The sequence below is a fragment of the Rhincodon typus genome, chromosome 22, assembly GCF_021869965.1.
Source record: "Rhincodon typus isolate 14 chromosome 22, sRhiTyp1.1, whole genome shotgun sequence".
Lineage (NCBI taxonomy): Eukaryota > Metazoa > Chordata > Chondrichthyes > Orectolobiformes > Rhincodontidae > Rhincodon > Rhincodon typus.
In genome coordinates, this window is record NC_063353.1 from 14,108,199 (window position 1) to 14,132,870 (window position 24,672).

The window sequence follows — 24,672 nt, forward strand, 5'->3', positions numbered from 1 at the left end:
ACTGAGTGCCCCAGTTTCCTCCCACAGTCTAAAGCTGTGCAGATAACACAGTGTGGAGCTGGAGGAACACTGTAGGCCAGGCAGCATCAGAGGAGCAGGAAAGCTGGCATTTCGGGTCGGGACCCTTCTTCTGGTCAGCTTTCCTGCTCTTCTGACGTTGCCTGGCCTGCTGTGTTCCTCCAGCTCCACACTGTGTTATCTCAGACTCCAGCATCGGCAGTTCTTTTTATCTCTAAAGATGTGCAGGTTCGGTGGGTTGGCCAAGCCAAATTGCCTGTAGTGTTAAGGATTGTGTAGGCTAAGTGGATTAGCCAATGGAAAATGTGGAATTGCAGGATACAGTAGAGGGCTGGATGGGATATTCTTTGGAGGGTCAGTGTAACTCGATGGGCTGAATAGTCTCCTCTCACACTGTAGGGATTCTTTGAAAGTGGAATGTTGTTCTATGAGATGGATATGAAGTGAGATGCCAGGGCACCTCACCTTTGGAGTACTGATAGCTACATTCAGTGGTCTGTCTATTACATCACCACATCTATTATTTCCAGCACGATAAGGTTGCAGGAAATTCAAAAAGCAATCATGTGGGGACATTTATCAATGCATGGGGCAGGTACAGCTTGTAGTATATCCACTTCAAGACTAAGCTGTTATTCGTAGAGGATTATCTCAAATCAAAAGGGCCAAAGACACATGTAACAGTTAGCCACCTCCTATACTTCTGCCATACAGGTTATGTTTAGAGTTAAAACATAAAGGTTGAGAATTGATTGATTACACATTGTCACCAGTGCCAAGGACATGTAGAACCGAACATAAAACATCTACACACTTGGCATGGGTTAACACTAAAACTCTGTTTTTTAGACAGACTTGCCTTTGCACGGTGGTAGGAATACAATATTTCAAAGTTGCCTGGAAGATTCAAGAGAATGATGCAGAAAAATGTCAGTGATGGAGGGAAGGTGGCAGATTTAGTATTTCTGACAGAACTGTAAGCCAGTATTCTATGGACAAGGGTTCAAAATGTAGATGGTGAAACGGTAGATGGTGAAATTTGAATTCATTAAAACACTGCCATTAAAAGCAAGCCTAATAATAATTATATGACCACTGCTGATTGTCATAAAAAGCACATCTGGTCACAGATGAACAGATGTCATATTATACCTGTAATCAGCCAATATCCTGGAATGCTGCAGAGGATAGCCTTAAGTGGTCAAGATCCACCAAGAGTTGCCTTTTGGTATCAAATTCAGATCAGACAACAGACCATCTTAAAATGAAAATATCATGAAGACAGCCTGCAGGGCAAAAATAGGCTTGTATATTGTTTGATGATTGTAAGTGAGTTGTACCTTGGGAAAGTGGAACTTGTACTGATTTATGTAGGTAATGGTCTTGGCAAAGAAACAGTTAAAACTTCATTAGTGCAATCTACATGGCCCTGGATTCTCTCAACATCACAACTCTTTCAATTTATGATTGACTGTCAATGTGAAGATGATTTTCTCTTCCCATTGTTTTCCTTGTACATCTTTGGAGTAAAGTTTGATGCAGTTTGTTGATGTGCTCAGTGATGACATGGCTTGCAACCTAATCATACAAGGATAATTGTGGGGTTCTTGTAGTGTAATGGTAGTGTCCCTAGTTCTGGGACAGAACGCTAAGGTTCAAGTCCCATGTGCTCCAGAGGTAAGTCATTTCATGTCCCGGAAAGGTTGATTTAAAAACACCTAAAAGAGAAGTGGTAACTTTGACAGTCATCCAAAACAGGATACACATGGAGATTGGCTATGGATATGCAGAGTGGGTTCAAGGTCTGTTATGGTGAGGTTGGTAAATGGAAGCTTCCACCATCGTTCATTATTACCATGGTGTTTATTATGATAATAGAGTTTAACACTAATTGGAAAGCAGTCTCCACACCATATATACCATCTTGCTTCACTCCTGTTCTCCTAGTCCTTTACAAGCTCCCAGTCATGCTGATGTGATAAATATAGCTTTCTTTCCATATTCCTTAAATCCTCCATTTTTTCTTCAATCCACTTTTTGCAAATTGCACTAACTTCTATTACCTATTTCTGTCAGGCATTTTGATTGTGAGCATTTTTATGCTTGTTCCTTCTTTTGCCCCGTCCATTGATAACAATGAACAGCTACTTACACCCTCTGTCTCTAGAAGACCCTCCCTAATCCCATTAGCTTGTCCATCCCTTCCTTTATAAATATTTTCAACATTAATCTTTCTGCCTCACATCAAAAGTTTTGCTTTAATGTCAAGTATCTATAGGTACATTTTCGGCTTGCAAACTGTGTGATGGGAAACAATATTTTTTTTTTAAAAAATTCTTTTCTAGCTTACTGCACACTATTAATATCAGGACAGATAATACAGGAGAAATCCCTGCCCTGGAAATGTAAATTTATAAAACCTACTCATTTTCTACATAATACACTATATTTCACACCTGCTAGGTAATGCTTAATTTGTAGAATTGTCCTTGGATGAAAACTGCACGAAAGAGAAAGAGAGAGTGTGAGCATATGGTCTATAAATGCTGTGGGGACCAACAGTGTTAACAACTGAGCTGCTGCTGACACAGATCCTGCAGTAATATGAAGTCTTAATAAGAGAGCAAATTACTGGCTACTGATGAACGACCATTTTCCAGTAAATGTAACCTCTTTGTCCGCTGTTGTAAAGATAGTAATGGTTCAATTTTCTCTTATCTATTGAAATCATTATAGTCAGAGAATAATGTGATCCTATTATCAGTCATTACTGTAAAATTTTATTCTCTTGCGTTGGAAGAAATGTAGTGTGCTAAAAAAAGAAGCAAGAAGACAAAATGGCAAAATATAGTAAACAGACTTTTATAAAATAAAGATATGCTTTTTAAAATGTGGATTTTTTTTATGATGGAGAAATCTGACAGTACATAAAAAATAACATCATCTAAGTTAGTGAAGGTGCTTAGGGGTGATTATGACTTTATTATGCAATTAAAAAGCATAGTTATGCCATATAAAATAATGTGTAATTTTTTCAAAGCTTTTTTACAGTGAGAATAACAGTGTAGAAGTAGAAGTTCTCCCCACATCATGTTTGCCTGGGAGATTGCATTTTTTCGGAACATCTGCAGCATATTCTTTGAAGGAGTGCACAATCACTGACTGAACTTCTGGACTTACATGTTATTCTGCAGTTGGCTGAACTCTGAAAATTGCAATCTATTTCCCAGTAGCAATGTTGACAGTTTTGCCATCATTACCATTGGAAAGCTTGGCACAGACTCCATAGCTCCTGAAGCCAGGGAAATAACAACACAAACTTTACATTAGTACAGAGCTTAAAGGCACCCAGAATGCATATTGGGAATTCAGGCACAGATACAAAATTCAGCTGCTGACAATAGTTTTATTAATTGCCAGGAGAGCTCTGCTTTCCTTCAAACAGTGCCAGGGGATATTTAACATCCACCTAAGTGTTAGCTCAGGTTGTGTTCAAATCCTGGAAGGGGCTGGGTTCCACAGCCGTCAGGAGGTAACAGCAAGTCTCCACGTGGAGTGAAGTGAGACAGCAACTTTGTACATAATGAGGCTCCACATGAAGTATCAATGATGGCTGCTATCAAATGTTGCAGGTGATATAATGCTATACCAAGCATGAGGAATATCTGTTACTACAGCGACCAGCTGTTAAAGGTGGTATCGCCTCATGTTGAGCTTGAATATCACTAGTTACTGTGATCAGTCACTGTGGGTGGTGTGAGACTTCAAACTGACAGCAGGAAGGCAAAAAATAAACAGTGCTAAATTCCTTGCACAAAATAAACTACTGAACAAATATATACATGAATAAAGCATTTTGCAGCAAAATTGAAGTATTTACAGTACAACGCATGAAGTTGGCAGAACTAGTTTAAACCAGTCTGCCAATGTGACAATACTAAATAATTATTTTAATAGTTAGAAGGAAAAAGAAACAAGCTTAATGTTTCCACTGTTTGAGTCATTCTCACATTTAAACTATAGGCTATCCAACTTATTTGTTTGAATGCCCAAGTTTATGTTACAATTTTGCACTGTTATGAAAAACCCCATATTAACCTCAGCAGTTTAGTTGTGATCACTCAATAAAATTTGAACAGAGACAATTTTCTTCAAAAAAAAACTTCCTTAAGTTCAACAGGAGAAACCAAGAAGGACAAATCTGAAGAAAAGAATGTTTCCTGCATGAAATAGCATTTTTTAAAAGTCGAATTTAAAGACAGACCTTAAAAAAATTTAAAATCCATTAAAAAAGTGGAAATGAATCACTGAACAGTAGAGTGGAAACTGCAGAAAACAAAATACAAGTCAGAGCTAAAAGATAGAACACCAATCAGCAAAGATATCATGCATCAAATAAGTAAAACACACTGAAATGTGAATAATTGCTCAGTAAAAATGAAATTAGGAGTATATTTGGCAATATTCAACTCTAGAGATGGTCAAAACATAACAAATTGCATTGTGTAGAAGAGTCATTAAGATACAAACTGCATGAAGGATAAAATTGTAAAACTCATGGCTATAGACTCAATAGCATTATTCCCAGCTATCCATCAGACAAACTCACTAAGTAAGTCAGGCTCAAAAAAATCTTGTTATTTCTGTCACCTCTTTTCTGGCGTGCATCATTATGCACTTCAATTTATTATTATTCATTCATGGGGTGTGGGTGCCCCTGTCTCTGGATTCACATGACAGATTTCCTTCCCTAAAGGATGTTGGTGAACCAGAAGAGTTTTTAGAACAGTTGATAATGTTCACAGGATCACAGTTAGCCTATATATTTGCAGCATGAAGCAGTGGCCAGACATAAACTGTCTTCATGTAAATAGTCTAAAGACTGAAAATTAGACTAAAGGATGAAAAACGAAATTCTCCAATAAGTTCCCAAATATCAACATGCATCTATCAAGAAACAATGAACAGATAAAGGTCAAAACCATTCACAGTACTCTGAAAAAAAACTAATCAGTTCTTCACATTTCTGACTAAGATTTTACTCTGTCCAAGCAATGAGCCAAGGTCCAGACAGCACAACTCACCAATCAATAAAATCAAACATAAATAATAAAAGAGGTGAGAGAAATCAGGAAGAGTGTCAAATTTACATTTTACAAATAAGAAGAAAGTTTAATAGAAACAGATATCATAGTGGCAATGTGAAAGGTAGAGGTAACAAGAGCGGTTTCAGCAGAAACAATGGGTTTTATTGAGGACTGATTAATTGAAGTTAACTCAATTTAATGAACACTGCAGAGAATCCAACATCTACCACCAAATCTGACATTACCCTTGCCAACCCAATCTTAGACGTCCTGAAGGAATCAATCCCTCCGTGGAGGATATTAGTTGCTGCACTCTCCCCAGGAGAGTGGAAGTCACACCACCCGAGAGCCACCAGACATTCAGAGGCTTGTAGTACCACCAAGAGCAGTGGCTACTGCCAGTGATTCACCTGGGCATTCAGCAGGGTTCCTCAAGTGATCCCTGCAGAAAAATGTGAGGTCAGGGTGGGGTCTGAATGAAGGTCTTACGAACGAGGTGGAGGTGGGGAGTGAATCAGAACAAAAATGGGGAGTGGATCACTCAATGTCTCCCACCAACTTTCCAATGCAGTACGCTTTGACCAGACACAGATTGGCTTTGAACAGTGGGTCCCCCTCCCAGATAGGCCATGACTAAACCTCAGTTCCCCACTTGCTGCTGCTTAGCGGTTTTTGTTGGTGGTGTTTTGCCATTGCTTTCCACTCTCAGAGGTGAATGCCAAGTCTACCAAAGCCAGTTTGGAACCTTTGGGAAACACTTGTTAGTCATCCAGCCAACTGAGCTAACCGGTCCCCCAGAAAAATAAGGAACGCACAATGTAATTGGGAACTGAATTACATCCAATTATTCCTAGTCCTCTACATTTGAAATCTAAAATTCATCTTGATTCCTGTCAGCAACATCACAGGTTTCAACTAGTATTCTCATCAGGTGACTATCATTTTCACTTTTTATTATGTACGGTAATGTCTGACTACAATTTCTAAAAAAAACTTTAATGTCCCTTCCTTCAGTTAGTATGAAATGTTTTTGCTTTCGTGACTTGCAACATAAAACAGGGACTTTGTGGTTCAGTACTCTATGTGAGAGGTACGGGACAGAGGGAGCAGATTTGTGGGGTGTATTAAAATATTTTTCTGAATTTGCCTCCAGTGACTCCATTTCAAAGTAAATCAAAAGGTTCTGAAATACTTTTGGTATTTTCTGGAATTATGACAACTGACAACAAAGTACAAGTTATTTTTCTTTAAAAACATTCTAATTTTTATTTATCATTGAAAGGTGAATCCAGCTGTTTAGTTATTCTTCCAAAATCTATGAATTTCTCTGCTGCTGAGTGCAAAACCCTAGATAAAAAATGGTTTGGTTTCTATATTTACATTAATTTCAATTTACGGATCAGGTAAGATAAAGGCAGTTTATACAAAGTCATTGCAAGTATGTATATTTTGATGGTGCTAACTTTATCAGTTTCATTCCCTGATAAAAGTTTACCTCCATCCTACAAACTGTGCATTATAAAAAGGCTTACACCACAGAACAGACTCATTGCAGAGAACTTTTGCTTGGATAGATACTTAATGACCTTCGTGTAAAGCTGAGGGAATAACAAAAATTTCACCTCATGAAATACACAAAGCCTATCTAACTAAGAATATCTGAAAGTACATAACTCGTTAGTGTATACCAGCTTTCCCAGTTGACTTCTCCACTGCTATCAACAAAAGAACAACCAGTTGCCAAGCACTACAGCAAGGTGACTCCAAAAACATGGCTCTTCACTCAAAAATATAGCTTCAGCAAAAAAAGAAGAGCTCAGTACCAGAATAAAGGAGAAGTCTTAATCCATACTGTGCTCAAACTCAAACAAATTTGCACCATTTAGGTTTAGAGTGCTGCAGACACAGACCGCCCTGACACAGGCAGTATGATAAATGAGGATGTGATGAAATCAGAATTGGAAAGCCGATCTCACTCAGACAGTGCAGTGAGGGTGGAGAATTGAGGTGACGGGTCCCATCCTTTTCATTCTTTTGCGCTATTCGGAAATGCTGACTGCTCAGCTTCAGAAAAAGAAAATCTATAATCATATTGGTGCATTTGGAAGCAGCAACATTTCAACACCAAAACAAGTGCTGCTTGATACTATTAAAAGTTGTGGTCTGGAGGTATTGGAGAACAGTTACATGTCAAATCTGTCATTCTTTCACAAGGTCTCTGCTTATCTCAAAACCTGATTCCTTGTTACCTGAAGACAGATCTCATAGCAGTTGCCAGCTGTGGAATTCAAAGCCACTAAATGAATTAAAATGTAAATTGACAAGATTTACAAATAGTCCAAAGTTATTTTTCATCCACAATGTACAAATTTAATAACTGTTAGACTTTAAACCCTAAAAACATTAAAAATCTGATTATCACTATTTTATTCTATTTGTTTCTTTCTGCCATTTATTTGGACTTTGCTTGGAAAGATTGATTGTAAAAGCTTTTCTCTTTTGGCTGTTGGCAACAACATACGTTAGTGTTTAAGGAAATAAACCTTTGATTGCAATTGCAATAATTAATGACATGTATGCCATATTCAGTCCATTCAGTCCATCTACCCAAGAGTCAATTATCATGGATGGCCCAAGGAAAAGTAATAAAGCAAAATGAGATATTTTTCATCAGGTCTGGCAGCGTCTGTCAAGAGAAAGCTGAGTTAATGTTTCAGGTCCAGTGACCCATATTCAGAACTGCACCAGAAATGTTAACTCTGCTTCCTCTCCACGGATGTTACCAAGCCTGCTGAGTTTTTCCAGCAATATCTTATTTCCAGCTTCTGCAGTTCTTTGGGTTGTGAACAACCAAGGTCGTTTGCCCAGCATAGGGGAGTCCAAACTAGAGGGCATAGGGTTAAGGTGAGAGGGGAAAATTTGAAAAGCACTTAAGGGGCAACTTTTTCACGCAGAGGGTGGTGCGTGTCTGGAATGAGTTGTCAGAGGAAGTGGTGGAGAGGAGTACAATTATAATATTTAAGGTACATGAACAGGAATCTGGATGGGTACATGTATAGGAAGAGCTTAGAGGGATATGAGCCAAATGCTGTCAAATAGGATTAGATTAATTTAGGAAATCTAGTTGGCAAGGACAAGTTGGACTGAAGGGTCTGTTTCCATTCTGTACATCTTTATGACTATATGTACTCCAGTGATATAGAATTTGCTTAATGTAAATGAAATAGCTTCATCAACAAAAACAAGACTGTCACATTGAGGTTTTTCTCCAATGGAACTGAGTTAAGGAAGGTTGTTGACATTTCAAAATTACGAAAGGTGCGGTCAATTGTGCAAGATTGTAACTGATTGACCAACCACAGGCAACAAAGGGCATTGACTGAAGATTATCTCAAGAACAACAAAGAGGAATAAAAAAGGCATTGAGAAAGCACAGATATGACCCATATATGCAATGATGAATATAATGCCTGAAGAAAGGCTAAACAAGGTGGGCATTATTTTGGGAAATGAGAGGAAATTGTATGGGGATTTATCTGAAGAGTTCAGAATCTTGAAGGGATTTAAGCTAGTTCAACCAAATGTATAAAAGCATTCAAATACCAAGAGAAGTGAAAGTTGAGGATATTAGGAATGAGGAAGAAAGTCAAGTGAAATCTTTTCACCCAATAAAATAACAGACTTTCAAAGTAAAATCCCAGGGGCTACTTTAGTATGCAGCATAAACAGTGAATACAGTTTTGGAGAAATAAGGACTTGAAGATTATACTAAGGAAACAGATAAGAGAATTGATCAAAAGTGACTTTTCCCTTATACCAAAAAGATTTTATTTGTAATATTATTGATCAACATATTCATTCAATTTTAACCCACACTAAAAAATGTCAAAATTGGATGGGACCAGCACAATATCCATTCTAATCCAATCATTTTATTCGTAAACAAAAAGCAAGAACTTACCTCATACACATTGAACTGTGACTGTCCCCTTGAAAGTTCTCTGTAATTAGTGGTGAATTCCCCAATAAAATCATGGCTGCACGTCAAAAACACAATGTGGTCAAACTCTGGTCACATAGCAGAAACAGCCATATAACCAATACACACAAATAAGCTCTACTAACCGTACTGAATAAAAGAATTTGGGGTGAAAAAGCTTCAGCTGAATGACTAAGAAAACTTAACTCTTCTTTGTATGTGTAATTGTATATTTGTGATTGCAAAGCTGCATGTTTTAAGGATCGGGCACTTTGCAACCTGATTTAATTCAGTAATTTAACAAGTATTCTCTGGCTGCTTGATTTTGTTATACAAGGCCATTTTGAGGGACACCTTTCAAAATTATTTAATTAATTAGCCACAAAGAGACTACGCTAAATGAGTATGAAATGCAGATAAGATGCATTTTCATAGACTGAATGGCATAATTGATAACTTCAATAAACCCATTCAAGAAACTGCCTGATAATATCAGCATATTAAATGCAAAACAGTAATCAATGCAAAACAAATATACATACGCCTGTAAAATCACAACTTTTTTTGAAAAACCTGCTTGTAGTGATGTATGCAACAAAGTAACGGAAGTAGCTGATTGTTTTGTTGAATAAGGGTTTGAAAACAAAAGCTCATTTGTATTTTTGATTTGCCAACAGGAAAATCAATGAAAATTTCAAACTGTTTTATAACAGATAGGAGTCCATTCAGAAAATTTCACACACTTTACGTTGTTGATTTGTGTTACACTGTGGGTAAATTCTTTGGGTTTAACTTGTAACGACCATCCTGTTGTTTTTATTTGGTTGCAATCAAAGTGCAACAATTACTGTAAAGAACTGCAGAAAATCTTAAAGAAACAAAATTTTCACCCAAATCATTTTGAATCTGAGAGTTGATAAGTTATTTAACTCGATCACATCAAACACTTTAACAGGAACATAAGCTGTCAGAATTGTTTTGATGTCTGCATTTAAATGGGAAACTGCAACTGAAAGACAGAAAATTAATTATTTAGAACTTGCAGATAATTTCAAAGCTCTAAAACAGAAATAGGCTAGAATAGAAGGCAAACATTTCTTGGCATGATCCATTAGATTATCAAGTATTTTGTTTTCTCATTCATTGGCTCAAAAAGGTTTTGTGCCAGAAGTTGGGTCATGTTTGGCTTGATAAGTGAATAAGGCATCTGGAACCTTAGTGAACAATAAGTCTAATAGTTTAACAGAATGGTCAATAACATTTCTGGACAGGGAAAGAACAGAACTAATAACAAAAGGGGATGTAAGATGAATTAAAATCAAGATGTAAGAAGAACGGGAAATAAAGAAAGATTGAGAATGAAAGAATTAAAACAAACAGAACAGAAATGTAAAAATGATTACATTTAAAATGAGATTTTGTTTTAAAACTTCAAGGAAAAATTTATAACCTGCAAGAATTGAAAATCGTGGTTGCATGGAAACGAAAGGCTCTGCCAGGGAAACTTGGGCTGCATTTTTGCAGAAATGTTGCTGTTCAAAACTGTAGACATGATTGTTATTCACTGAACAACATTGATGTGAAGAAGTAGCAAAGTGAATTTTGGCAAAACATCAGACTTTGTGTCCCAGGATTTGCATGAAAGCTTATCATAGTCCAATCTAATCTTCCCCAGACATGTGTAGATTTGTTCAGAAAATTAAATGAAACAATAGTCTCCAGAGGTGGAGGTGTCATAGTCATAATTAATCCCCTAACCTTAATTCCTGAAATGAAAATGTTTCAAGTCTGATATGCATCTTCTTTAGAACCCAATTCCTGTGAGATATTGATCTAGCAATCATAGATCAGCAATCAATTGAAAAGTCAGGATAGTGTGTGACTCAGGTGATGGTATTCTTACAACTTTCCATCTCTTCATGGTTATAATGGGTAGGAACATTAATAGAAGATTAATAGAAATTGTAGATTAATTTAACTTCCACGGTGTTGTTGCCAAAAAAAAACTCCAATCCTGATATTTTCATGGTGAAAAGAAACTGTAGATGGTCGGACTGAGAGTATTTCCCAGCGGAATTCTTGCAGCAATGTTATGGTGGGTTGATGGCTGACCTCAGACAACAGTAGGTCTGGCATCTTCCCTTGTGTCGGATATCACGTGAGCTACAATGGGGATTTTTTTTTGGTTGCTTCCACCCTGCCCTACCTCACCCTACTGACCACAGTCTTGCTAAGATTCGTGGGTGCTGTAATTAGCCTAAGGCACCAAGGGCAACTACTCTCACTTCTAATTACTACGACTCAAGATATCATTGAAGGTTCTTACAAGGTAGATCTCTCCCTGGATCCCATCGAGAGAAGACAATTAGTACATTGCTGGATTCATTAAAATGATCCCTAGCGTAAGCGCAATGCAGAGTACTGCAGAATATCTCTTGAAAAAGAGATATGTTAAGCTTTGCCATAATCAGTTCATTGAGCAAGTAACAATTCCTGTCATTATGTACAAGTTTAGGTAAACTCAACAACTCCTACGCCTTTCGTCAAAAACAAAAAAACCATTCCAAATAAAAAGGTAGCCCATCCTATCCTGATTAAGCCTTTGTTGATGAATACATCAACACAGCGTCTATCTTCTTTGATTTTCAGACATGCCACACTTGTAGATGCCGTAATATAAAACCGTACGCAATTAGGGGTGGCACAGTGGTTCTGAGGTTGCACAGTGGCTCAGTGCTTAGCACTGTTGCCTCACAGCACCAGTGAACTGGGTTTGATTCCAGCCTCAGGTGACTGTCTGGGTGGAGTTTGCATTATCTCCCCCCGTCTGCTTGAGTTTCCTCCTACAGTCCAAAGATGTGCAGTTTAGGTGGATTGGCCATGCTAAATTGTCTATAGTGTCCAGGGGTGTGTAGGTTAGGTGGAATAGCCGTGGAAAATGCAGGGTTATAGGGTAGGGGACTGGGGCTGAGTGGGATGCCTTTTGAAGGGTCGGTGTGAACTCGATGGGCTGAATGGCCTGCTTCCACAGTGTAGGGATTCTATGATTCCATAACATAATATATTGGGTTTGCCTCGAAAACTCTGTCAGGTCTCCTATCAAACCAGCTATTCCAGGTTAAATAAACCCATTTCATTGTTTGGGCAATTATAAAATATCATGGATGACTGACACTTTTCCATGTTCTGAATGATTTGCTGTATTGACATTAAGAGTTTCCATGCAATGTGTAATGTACACCAGCCATCCTTGCTGTAAATGCATATTTTGTTGTGTTTTGCAGAAAATGATCTTGATTTCCCCTCTTTTGTCACTTATCACTGTATAATCCAGCAGCAAGCATAAGTGAGAAAAGTTATGGACCTTTCTAATATAATTAAAGTTGTTGTTAAGTTTGCAAACTCAATTTCAGCAAAGGTCCTTCAGGACCATTAACTTAAATCCTTATTCGATGAATTTGATGCTGCTTACAGTGCACTAATCCTTCATGCTAATGTGAGGTGGTTAAGTCAAGGTAAGATGCTGTAAAAGATTTTTAAATCTGCCTGAAATCATCACTTTTCTTAAATCAAGGACTGAATTATGCAGTGAGCTGTCAGACAATGTGTGATTGCTCAACATCAGGTTCCTTAAAAAGACAGAATGTCAAAACTGAACAAACTGAAATGTGAACTGCAGGGAAAGGTGAGACATTTAGCGCACATGATCAGTGCTGTGAATGCATTTGAATTGAAACTGGATCTGTGATCCACCCAATTAAAAAACAAAATGTTGTAACATTTCCTGAGTCTGGAGAAATTGCTACAGAAAAAAGATCAAAAATAAAGAATAACAGTTCCATCTAGAAACCTTCTGTGTATGCCTGAGGAAATGAGCAGTGAAATTCAACAGGCAATCTCAGGAACTTGAAATGAGTCGTTATGTTTGTCTAAAATTCATTCCTTCAGGTGGGTGGATTGACTAGCAAATTCCATCAGGTGTTTGATTTACAGAACAGTGGAGCTGATAATGGAGCAATAACATGCAAAATTATATTGAGCTGAAAATCAGATCAAGGGACAGTGATTTTTGGGGTCTCAAATTGAGAAAAATACCTACTCTTATCGTCCCGCACTTTTAAAGTAAAAGCTTATTTTGACTCCACATACCTCTGTGAGATAGTGTTCTCCCAAATGAAGATGATCACCCACCTCACAGATACCCATTTGATGCACTGTGTATGACTACCCATCTCAGACTGCAACACAGACTTCAAAGCACTGACAATGTACTCACAGGTATCAAACTGAGACTTGGTGAGTAGAGGGCAAAATGAATAATGATAAGTACTCAATTTTACATTTATATGACACTAAAAATAAACTGTTCTACATTTACTACAGGGCAGATCTTGGGTTGCACTTAATTTCAAAAAGTAATCTTGTAGTTCAAGCATTTAGAGACTGTTGACGTAGTGGGAGGGAAAGAAAGAAAGAAAAATAAGTTTGGTGGCACTATATAAAACTTCGAGTTTGCATAAATTTAACTGGCAGCAGATCCACTTGTTTGACTCTGAAAAACAGCAAATGTAACAGAATGTACCATGGATTGATGTCTATGTTGAGAGCCTGCTCCGACATGGGGAAGCAAGATGGACAAGATGTATATTAGGTTCTGCTGCACCACTGCTCCTTGTTGGAAAATATTCTCCACTTTTCCCGAGCGGGTGTGTCCAAATGTGATGGTGTGACTGCAACGCTCAGCAATACGTGGGCTAGGGAAGTATACAGCACACAGAGAGTCAATGCTTTAGGATCACCAGGGATCAGGGAGCCTGCAGGGCTGTGTCCTGTGGAGAGCATGGCTCTGTGTGAATGATGTTGCTGTCTAAAGCATAGTTCTTGTAGGTCTGTCCTTCATTGTTTGAGACACTTAATGTGCCCACTGCACATGTGACTGCAGCCATTTTCTTCCCCATTGTTTACTTTTAATTGTTCACTGGCACCTTCCATCAAGCTGGCAATCTTCAGAAAGTGCCTTCCAGCCTCTGCCTGTATGTGGTGGTGAGGCCCAAAACATCCATATCCAATTCCTTATGGCCCCTAGACTTTACACCTCCTCAAGTCCATACCCAACCCATCTCCACAGACCTGCAACTGGTCCCCACCCCCCATCCACTCCTGACATAAGAGGTCACCATGCCGGGTCTGGTCAATCACTGCCCCACATTTGAAGCCAGGATGCTCCTGACCATGGACAAACCCACTCCTGCACTAAATAAAAAACAAAGAACTGTGGATGTTGGACATCAGAAACAGAAACAGGATTTACTGGAAAAACTCAGCCGGTCTGGCAGCATCGGTGGACAGAAATCAGAGTTAATGTTTCAAGTCCGGTGATCCTTCTTCAAAATGGTTCTGTTGGATTTTTCTCCACAGATGCTGCCAGACCGGCTGAGGTTTTCCAGCAATTTATGTTTTTGTTCCCCTCTCACACTGGACCATTTACAGCAATGTTATACCATATCCCCTTCTTGCAAATACAGTTGTCCCATTTCACAAATGTCATTCCCCACTCCTCAGCCTCCATCCCCCAATCAACAGGGACAGGTTCCCAAGTCTCCCTCCCTTGGCAGTTGTCCTCTGACTGGTGGCCGTACATCTCCCTGACTGTGATAGCCCTACCCCTCTGAATGGCCACTATTGAGCCACAGGATTTAATGGTGCCATGGTGACTCAGTGGTTAGCACTGCTGCCTCACAGCGCCAGGGACTCAGGTTCGATTCCACCCTCGGGTGACTGCTTGTGTGGAGTTTGTGCATTCTCCCTGTGTCTGCATGGGTTTCCTCTGGGTGCTCCAGTTTCCTCCCACAGTCCAAAGATGTGCAGGCGAGGGGGTTGGCCATGCTAAATTGCCCATAGTGTTCAGGGATCTGGAGAATAGATGTGTTAGCCATGGGAAATGCAGGGTTACAGGGAAAGGGAAGGGGGATGGGTCTGGGTGGGATGCTCTTTGCAAGGTCAGTGTGGACTTGTTGGGCCAAAGGACCTGTTTCCACGCTGTAGGGATTCTATGATTCTATGTCCAAGCCCTGGACTAACCAGATGCTTGACTGTAGCTAATTCCTACACTGGTATGGGAAGTTATCCTTGATTAATTGTCCTAGGAAGCCTTGACTGACAGTCATGGATTTTGTTGAGAACTACTCCTCCTCTAAGACTTTGAAACATGGCTAACAGTTTGCTGCCCACGCAGTGTGTTTGCCATGTAAGCTGCTGGCACATGGAGCAGTGACACGGCACACTAAGAAAATGTTTGCTCCCTTGACTAAAGACTGCTGACCAGCAGGGCAAGCTGCCTGGTTGTGTGACTGAGCTAATTGGCACACCAAGGCAAGGCACAATGCTGCAAGCTTGCAGGTAGGCACAAAGCAAGCAAGGGAAAAGAAAACGAGATGAGGCGAGCAGCCCAGAGATGCAGTCTGGTGCAATCCCTGAGATGGATGCCTGCCCACATGCACAAAGTGTCCATGAAGCAGCCTTTCAATGCGAATCACCTGAAATGCAGTTCTGTGCTCTCTAAGGAGTCCACAGGTAGATTGGAGAGCTGCCATGAAGATCCTGAGTGGTTTGGCAAATTTTGGATGCCAATGTCTGTGCAGGAGTCATGCATGTGGCTAGTAGCCTTGGACCATGCCCCAAGATGCTGTTTTATACTGGACAGCATGGAGGTTCGTCATAGCCAGTGAGCTGAAGTCACCAGGCACCTACTCTAATTTCCATGTCAAGAATTATTGGCATCTAACTTATTCAGTTCTTTTGGTAAGATAGGGAGCTGCATATTAATGAGATGAGATATGCAGTTGATAAGGTTTGAACAAGCAATAAGCTCCTTACTTGGCAACTCACTGCTGTCTGCAAGAAACCCACCTCAACAGCCAGCAGATGCATAAGAAGTTGTGAATTGCTCCCAACGTCAACGTAGACTTACTAGACGTGTCTCGTGATTCTGCCTCAAATCGTGCCGCAGCACACATTGTTAAGGCCCCAATAGATTCTGCCTGTTCACTCTGTTTTTCCCTCTCCACAAATGCTCCTGTGGCATACTGAATTTCTCAAGTACTTTCATTTTATTTGAGATTAGGAACATTTTCAATACTTTGCTTTTGTTTTATTACAACTGAAGGCTATTGGAAGAATTGTGGATATGGGTCTTCACCCAACAAAATCTTAAGATATTCTGCCTTTTATCTCCCAAGTGCGTATGGCATCAAATAATGTGGAGCTTAATGCACTCTCCAGCATTAATTATTTTATAACTTTACCTTATAAAATGCTACTGCACCACTCTTCCCTATAGCCCTATAAAATCTCCTTTCTAGGTGTACATCACTTCCATTTTTAAAGTTCCTTCTGAAAATGATTCCACCAGCCTTTCAGAGGGAAAATTTCTAGTTTCACTAGTTTTTCTACACAATACCATTTTAGCCAATCTCCTCTCTATCCTCTAAAAGAACCTCTCTTATTTTCTGAACTGAGGTTTGACTTTGAAATTTGAATTTCTATTTATAAAGCTAAACATTCTGTAAGCTTGCCCTGCCATCAATTTTGTCTGTCAACTCCAGTGAGACCAGGGATCAGATTTTGATCTAGGAAGAAAGAATTGGGGGTTATAAAATTATTCAGTGTCATGATCCCACCTCCTGATAAGTATTGCCAGCTATTGTTATTTTCAACATAGGGAATTTAGGCTGGAATTAGAAATGTAAACAGGCTAAAAGGTTTATCTTTATCCCCTGGGACTTCAGCACAGATGAGTAAGATTCCTTCCAATCTTCATTGCCCTGTTCCCTCATACCTCTCACCTGCATGTGACCCTCAAACCAAATCCCCATCCCAATATCATTCACCCATTGTCCACTATATAAAGAATTCTTGAGTTTGATATTAACATGGCCCAAAATGCATCATGATAATCAAACTCTCAGACCCGTTTGCAGCTGTATCAATAATGTTGGCTGAACTGAACCCATTAGTGGAGTATGAAACTCACACAGGCATTCATAATGAGCTTGTATTGAATGATGACAAGCAGAACACCCAGAACTGAGTAGATCAAATCTTCAAATCAAAGAACTCAACTTGAAGAAGGGAAGCAAATGGCTGAGCTTTCATTCAATAAAATATTAAATCACAGGAGACAACCTACAGACAATAAATTCTTACTATCAACACTGCTCAATGCAGAAGAGCACTGTATCCAGTGGAAAATGTACTTTAATGCAAATGAAGACTTTGCACTTTTACAATTTTGGGCAATTTAATGATGATTCAACTTTTAAGAGTCGAGCCCTATCATGAAACATTCAACTAAAAACATATTTAACTTATCATACAGTAAATCAGTATGACATATGAAGTTGGTTAAAAATTCTCCAAGTTATCTGTAAAATGGCTTCAGATGCCAGACTAGGGTCATCCATAGTTGGCGACATTTCTGAGCTGGTATACACCATGACTCCCGCAGAAACTGGACTGCCTTGATTAAAATTGCAGGGGTTCTGATATACCCACACCCATAATAAAAATCAGCAACACCAGGACCGCCACATATAAACTGACTAACCCTCACCATTATGCATTGCCAATGATAGGAATATGGACCAGGAATCCTGGAATCAGTTCTAGTCCTCCATGGTTTTTTTGCCAGCATGCCTTCATTCCAACACAGAGAAAGACATGAAAATCCGGCCTCAGACAGATTTATGATGACCAGAAGAGGAACTCTGAGAAAATAACCATTTTCATACCATTCAAGAGATAAAACATTCCCAGCTGTAACCTAAATAGACATTTTACCAAAAACAAAATTATAGCCAAATCCATTAACTATTTTCTCTGTGACTCTTTCAAAATTAAGGTGAAAGATGATATAACTCAAACTTACAGCCACTATCAAATGATCTTTTTTTCAGTTTTAAAAATAATAGCAAAGCAATTCTTGAGTATCATCATAACAAAACTTAAAACCCTGAATAAAGTGTTAATGCTGTAAAATAACAAGGGAAAATCATATCTAAATGAGTACAATTATTAGATCCAACAAAACAGACTATCAGTGATTGAAAATAATTTCAAAAATCTAGGCCAAAGCATTTTGTCTGCTCTGAAGGAGAAATGTTAATCATTATCAGGGTCCATTCACCTGCCTGTGACAGCATAATCTGATTTTGTCATCACTGAACTTTAATAATTCCAGGAAATTTGGGCATTTTGAAGATGAAATCAGAGGTGGACCACAGGCAAGTCTATGATAATAGGGGGAAGTGCAACCACAGCATTAGCAGAATTTTCAAAAAGAAACTGATGATGCTTATGCACAAAGTGCTTGTACATTAGCAAGCAGAGAAAACAAACACACCAAATGGTAAAGGAAACAAAGATACACAAAGAAAAGATTGCAAGAATACAAATAGATGAGTTTTATTTTGTCATCCAGAATCCAATATTATGAATTCCCACTCTTGGTCTATTCAGTTTAATGGCTGAACAGTCATGGAGAGTGTAGTTTCATAACGCATGTTCCCAAAAGGCAAAATTCTTTTCTGGATACACCTAAACCTTAAGTTGGCTCTCCAGTGTTGCTGGGATTGTGTTGTATTTCAGATCCATATATACAATTTCGGTGTGAAAAAGGCAATGTTGATTTGTTTGGCTTTGCGAACTGTAATTTGAAACTAAACGGTCAGAAAAGAAAATATTGTCCTTAGCTGAGGATGGGAGAAAAAGCAACAAGAACAAAGAGTCCTACCTTCCATCTCTGTCCCAGTCGTACACTTCCACTTTGATAGTTCTGTCAACAATATATAAACAAGGTACACATTTATATTATTCCTCCTTTCACCATCAGTAAACAACTGTTTCGAGTAGATTTGCAAAATCATCATCTAGCAAAAAAATTGTCTCACATTATAATTATAAATGAATTGTATAACACAACCAGGTATTTGAAAAAAATCCAGTCTAAACTGTACTTTGTTCAATAAAATAAAACAAAGTTTGTAAAATAACTAACAACTAGGAAAGCAAAGCAACTTGGTTGTCAATTGCACAGAGATTGAAAACATTAGGGTTTTCTCCAGGATCCAACCCAAAATGACACAGCAATCAGGCATCAAAACCCACATTCATGTTTCCATCCAAAACATATATTTCCCTTCTTCCCTCTCCTCAGAATCACTGCTGGCTGTTCTTTACTTAGAAAATGGAGCCTAGGTTCTGAGCATTGTCTCTCTTAAACCTTTGTTCCTCAGGATTTCATAGTGAAAGTTTGACTCTGGCTGAACAAATTTCTTTCCAGTTGGTCTAGCAGCATCAAATGGAAATTTATATCCTCTGGTTACCAGCCCTTCTGTCACAGACACTTTCTCTTCACTGACTCCAACAAAACTCTTCAGAATTTTGAAAGCCTCTATTACTTTCCTCTGCTGTACGGAGAACAACACTGGTTTACATAGTTTCTCAATAATAATTGAAATATTTCATCCCTGGCACCACACTAATTAATCTCCTCTTCACTTTCTAAGGGCCTGGCACTTTTCTCAAAGTACAGTATCCATAATTGGCCACGATACTTCTGCTGAAGCCAAAATCATTGTTATAAAGATATAAATAGTAAAAAATTGGATATCCAAAAGTAAATTTGGGAAGTTTACATTCCTTGTTTTGCTTTGTTGCTCACTTTCAAACTTACTGCAAAAATGAGAATCTCACTAGCTATCAGCATTATCCTCCTCCAGACAGGATTTCAAACTGAAAGACTTGCAAGTGCTATCATTTCAGCAAAACCAGAATCACAAATTTACCATCAATACGTAGAGTGATTGAGAGAAAGTCAAATGGCAGCAAAAGCAAATTAAGTAAAATAAAGGCACCTAATTGACAGAAAGCATAAAAAACAGAAATGGTAGCGACAGGGAGAGAGATGACAGGTATTTTGGTATACATTGTCAGTGCTATGAAGGGTATAAAAATACTGCAGAAAAACAATAGACTGAGAAGCAAAAAAATGCTGAAAAATAATATTAAATCTGTTCCGGTATGCTACACAAGATAAAAATCTATTCTTTGGTATATTTCCTGCATACATATTCCCTTATGAATCAGATTATCGTTGGGACAGCAATTCTGCCTGTCTTTCCAACACCCATGGTGACTCTAAAGATTAGAGATCACTGAACATGAGCACCAAGGATTATTACTGCTGTTACCAACAAGGATCTGGCCATGCCATAGCAGGACCATGACCGGATGGTGGCAAGGCTTGCTAAGAAAAAAGCAAGAGAGTCCAGAAGAAGAAAGCTACAATATTTTTAGGCCTTGGTTTCAATTTGAGCCCCACAAAATTTGATGCTGCTAGACAAACTGGAAAGAAATTTGTTCAGCCAGAGTCAAACTTTCACTAAGAAATCCTGAGGAACAAAGGTTTAAGAGAGACAATGCTCAGAACCTAGGCTCCATTTTCTAAGTAAAAATCAGCCAGCAGTGATTCTGAGGAGATGGAAGAAGGGAAATATATGTTTTCGATGGAAACATGATGGCAGATTTTGATGCCTGATCGCTGTGTCATTTTGGGTTGGATCTTGGAGAAAACCCTAACCCTTTGAAAGGAAAAAGAGAATAAAGTTCCATGAGAAAATCAGATTCCTTAGTATATCTTGTGAAACTACAATTACTTGGTAAATGAAGGTCATAAAATATATAGCTATGTATTTCTGTCTTTGTTACTATTGACCCAAAAAAAATTCTGAATTTACATGAACAGTCATTGTATTGACAGAGTCAATACAGTGTGGAGCTGGAGGAACACAGCGGTCAGGCAGCATCAGAGGAGCAGGAAAGTCGACATTTCCAGTTTACACCCTTCATCAGGACCTGCTGTTTTCCTCCAGCTCCACACTGTATTGACTCTGACTCCAGAATCTGTAGTTCTTGCTATCTCCATAGAATTGATGGAATTGCTCACACACAGACAGTGGCCAAAGGGAAGAACTACATTGTTCCATGCCAACAGTGGATAGTTGTTAAGACTGTTTAAGACCATCTACTTCCACCTCTATTATCACACATCTCCTCAAACGCTTCAGGCAAGCTGGTACTAAAAACTTCATCCGTGCTTTGGTCAGCTACAGATCTGGCTACTCAAATCCAACCAGCGCATCATTCTTTCTCTCTCAACCTGACCTCATCCACAGCTCTACTACTCATATCTTAACTTGGGCTAAATCACATTCACTCCATGCTCATTAAGCAACATTAGCTCCCAGTCCACCAAGGCTTCAAATTTGAAAATCCTCATCTCATGTCCAACTCCCTCCAAAGCCTCTTTGCTTTCTAACTCTGTAGCATTCTCCAATCCTCCAAGTAGGTTTGGAGGGAACAATCCCTGAATCGGTCGTATTCACACAAGACCGCAAGAATTAAGAGCGACAGAAGGCCAATCTTCCCCTCAAGCCTGCTCCACCATGTGACAAGATTCTGGCTGATCTGATAGTCTCATCATGATCAAGTAAGTGAGCTATAGAAAATTAATGGGCATGTAGTGTGTCAAACATATGAGCATGGAATATGAGTACGCCACTTAGCGCTTCAAATCTACCCCACCTTTCAATAAGATTGTGCTGCTCTGATTTTAAATCCACCTCTACATTCCTGCATACCCCCAATAATCATTCAAATCCATGGTAAAAGGCAATGGGAAGAAATTAATTCATTCCACTGAGGTGGGTTTGGATGCAAAGGGGCATTTAATTGTGTTGGAAGATAATGAGTGGGGATCTTATCATCTTCTCACCTCTGCCTTGATAAAGTCCACCACAGCCAGGCTAATGGTCAGCTTATCTATTCTGCTGCCTGTGAGCCCATTAAATGGGCACTTAATGCCCACCTCAGTGTTTCATTCTGCTGGCTGTGGTGTGCAACCAGCAGTGGCCAAGACTTATACAGAAAATCCAAAACAGCAAACCTCTGGACTCCCATTGGTGGAGTTCTTCCTTCAAAGGCACTCATTGGGTGATCAAGGGGCCTGACATCAGGAAGGGGAGGATTGGCCAGAACACTCCACCCTTGCTGAAGCCACATTCTCCCTGTCTGACCCTGACCCATGACACCCATCCCACACTCAGTCACCTTTGCCCTGGAATCCCTCATTGATCTTGGTGCATATACTTCCACTGTATGCAGAGCAGTCAACTTCTCATTGGCCAGCAGCTCTCGGGAGCAGGACCTATGCCCATGCAATCCCTGATTCCCGGGAAAACACGCTACTATTTAAATGCCTGAAGGTCATTTAATTTAGAAGGCCTTTCCTGAAGGAGAAAAGTTGGAGCTTTCACTGAATCTCCAGTGAACAAGAACCCCATAACCTGAATTAAATGTCACTCTAATTTTCAAAGATCAGATTGCTGCATTGATAGCAGAAACAATGACCTCAACAGTGACCAACAGAAGACAGCTAAAAGCAAATGAGGTGACTGAAAAGGAGAGTAGCACTGGCTGGGACTGGAGAAAGAAGCAGTAAATCATTTTATTTGAAGTTGGGAGGAACACTGACTTTCCTCCTGACTCCATGTTCAGGTGAGCATTTTTAATAAAGGTCTTCTTGCTGGTGAGCTACAATGTTGTCTCCTAGGAACATCTGTTAGGTCACATTCAAATATAGTGTTAAATCCCCATTAAAACTACTCTGTCTTTGCTTCATGCTTGTCAATGTCTGTCTAACACATATACTTATCTGCAGCATTTTAAATGTATAAAATGATTGACTGACAGTGTCCCAAACTGAAGAACTCATTTAGCGGTTCAGAAATATTCAGATCTGCATGATATTAAATATACATGAATGGTCTGGGAGATGCCTGTCAACAGAAACTAATGTTGTGCCAAAGCTTAACATTTATGTAAACTCATCTTGTATTTGTCACCTTTTAAAAAAGCCACAAATGATTTTCAAGCTGAATTTATAAACAGACAGAGATTGATTGCTCCTACCTGTCAAAGTCCCCATTGCAGAGCGCACGCACAGGGATTGTGAAGGCCTGCCACACTGGGTTTAAGGTATTCTTTACAACTTCTGTCTTATGACAAATGGTAAACCTGAGAATATATATATTAAAACATAGTCTGAAATAGTCATAACAAATTAGCAGTAAGAATTTTCTCATTTTCTCTGTGTTTGTTTCATTGATTGGAAAAATTAAGTCCAAATGGACCACAGCATAGATTCAATGAATTAGTATGAGTGGTAGGAGCTCAAGTCAGGAATTGAATCTTAGAGGTTAGGACCTTACCAATTCATTGTATGTATTATATCACAGCCGATAAAAATGAAAAGATGTCAAACCAGAATGATTAAATAAAAAGTACCAGTTTCTTCCACCCCACCTAGTCTGCAAATATGCTATGGGAAAGACAACCATTTTTTGCTGGGAACTGTGTATTTTGTTTTGTGTTTATCATCAGTTGGTTAAAGCAGCTACAGAGTTCTTTTCTTATAATGTTCACGTGCAAGATAAACATCTAGTTTATTCTAAGGACAGACATTGACAGAGCTGGGCAGAGGGTAGCGTGGAAGCAAATTCAGTGGCCAGTTGGCAGAATCAGAACAAGCCTTGGTACCATAATGCACTGCGGGCAGGCTAACTTAATGAATGCTGGGACTTCAGAATCAGAATATCCTTTATTATCACATGTACTCTAGCACTCAAGTACAGGAGTACAGTGAAAAATTTCTACAATGGCTGCCTTTAATGGCGCCATCTTAGGTACAAGTAGTTAGGCACAAAACTTACAGTGTAAAAAAATATATAAATTAGCATGAAAACAATGAAAAATCCACAATGATATTTCCTTTTCCACACTATGTATATCTTGCTCAACTATAATAAAGTATTATGACCAAAAGCATTAAAATGTGATGCTTTAGTGTTAAGATACAAAGTTAATGAATCCGGAAATTTTAAAAATTAATTGCTGACAACTTAGTAGCATAACTAATAAAGGCTGTTTCCTTCCCATATGAAAAGAAAATGCATAAATTCCTAAGTAATGGCTTCAATTGTGTGCCTCACTTTTGGATCTATATCAAGTTTCAGTTCACACACTCAATACTCGGACTGTGACATATGAAAGCACAATAGGTCTCTTTGTTACGTTTTTTTATTTAGCGTGTAACTCCAAGTAAATAATCCACAGATTCAGCCTAACCCCTTCAACAAATGCATCCAGAAAGTCATGCCATGGAGAAGAAATTGGTTGAATGGCATGAAACAAAAAATTGGAATAATGGGTCAGTGCTCAAATTGGCAGAATGTGACTAGTGGTGCCCAGAAAGATCTATCCTGGGGCCTTAATTATTCATTATATTCATTAACAACTTGGAAAATGGCATAAAAAGCCAAATATCCAAATCTGCTGATGACACAAAATTGGGCAGCGTCGTAGTTAGTGTCGGGGACAGCTTAATTTTACAACAGGATATTGATAGATTAGGTGTATGAGCGGAGCTGTGGCAGAAGGATTTTAATATAAGTGTGAGGTTCTCCATTTGGG

General features: G+C 38.9%; 1 protein-coding gene across 2 annotated transcripts in view; it reads right to left on the minus strand.

Annotated features, from left to right (window-relative positions):
- Nucleotides 1-24,672, minus strand: part of LOC109938948 (copine-8) — a 307,311-nt gene that overhangs the window by 89,821 nt on the left and 192,818 nt on the right. For both annotated transcript variants that reach the window (XM_048610427.1, XM_048610428.1), the window contains exons 9-11: nt 23,113-23,217; nt 18,875-18,916; nt 9,067-9,142 (exon numbers count right to left, since the gene is read on the minus strand). In XM_048610427.1, the coding sequence (XP_048466384.1) occupies nt 9,067-9,142; nt 18,875-18,916; nt 23,113-23,217 (223 nt within the window). The remainder of the gene's footprint in view (nt 1-9,066; nt 9,143-18,874; nt 18,917-23,112; nt 23,218-24,672) is intronic.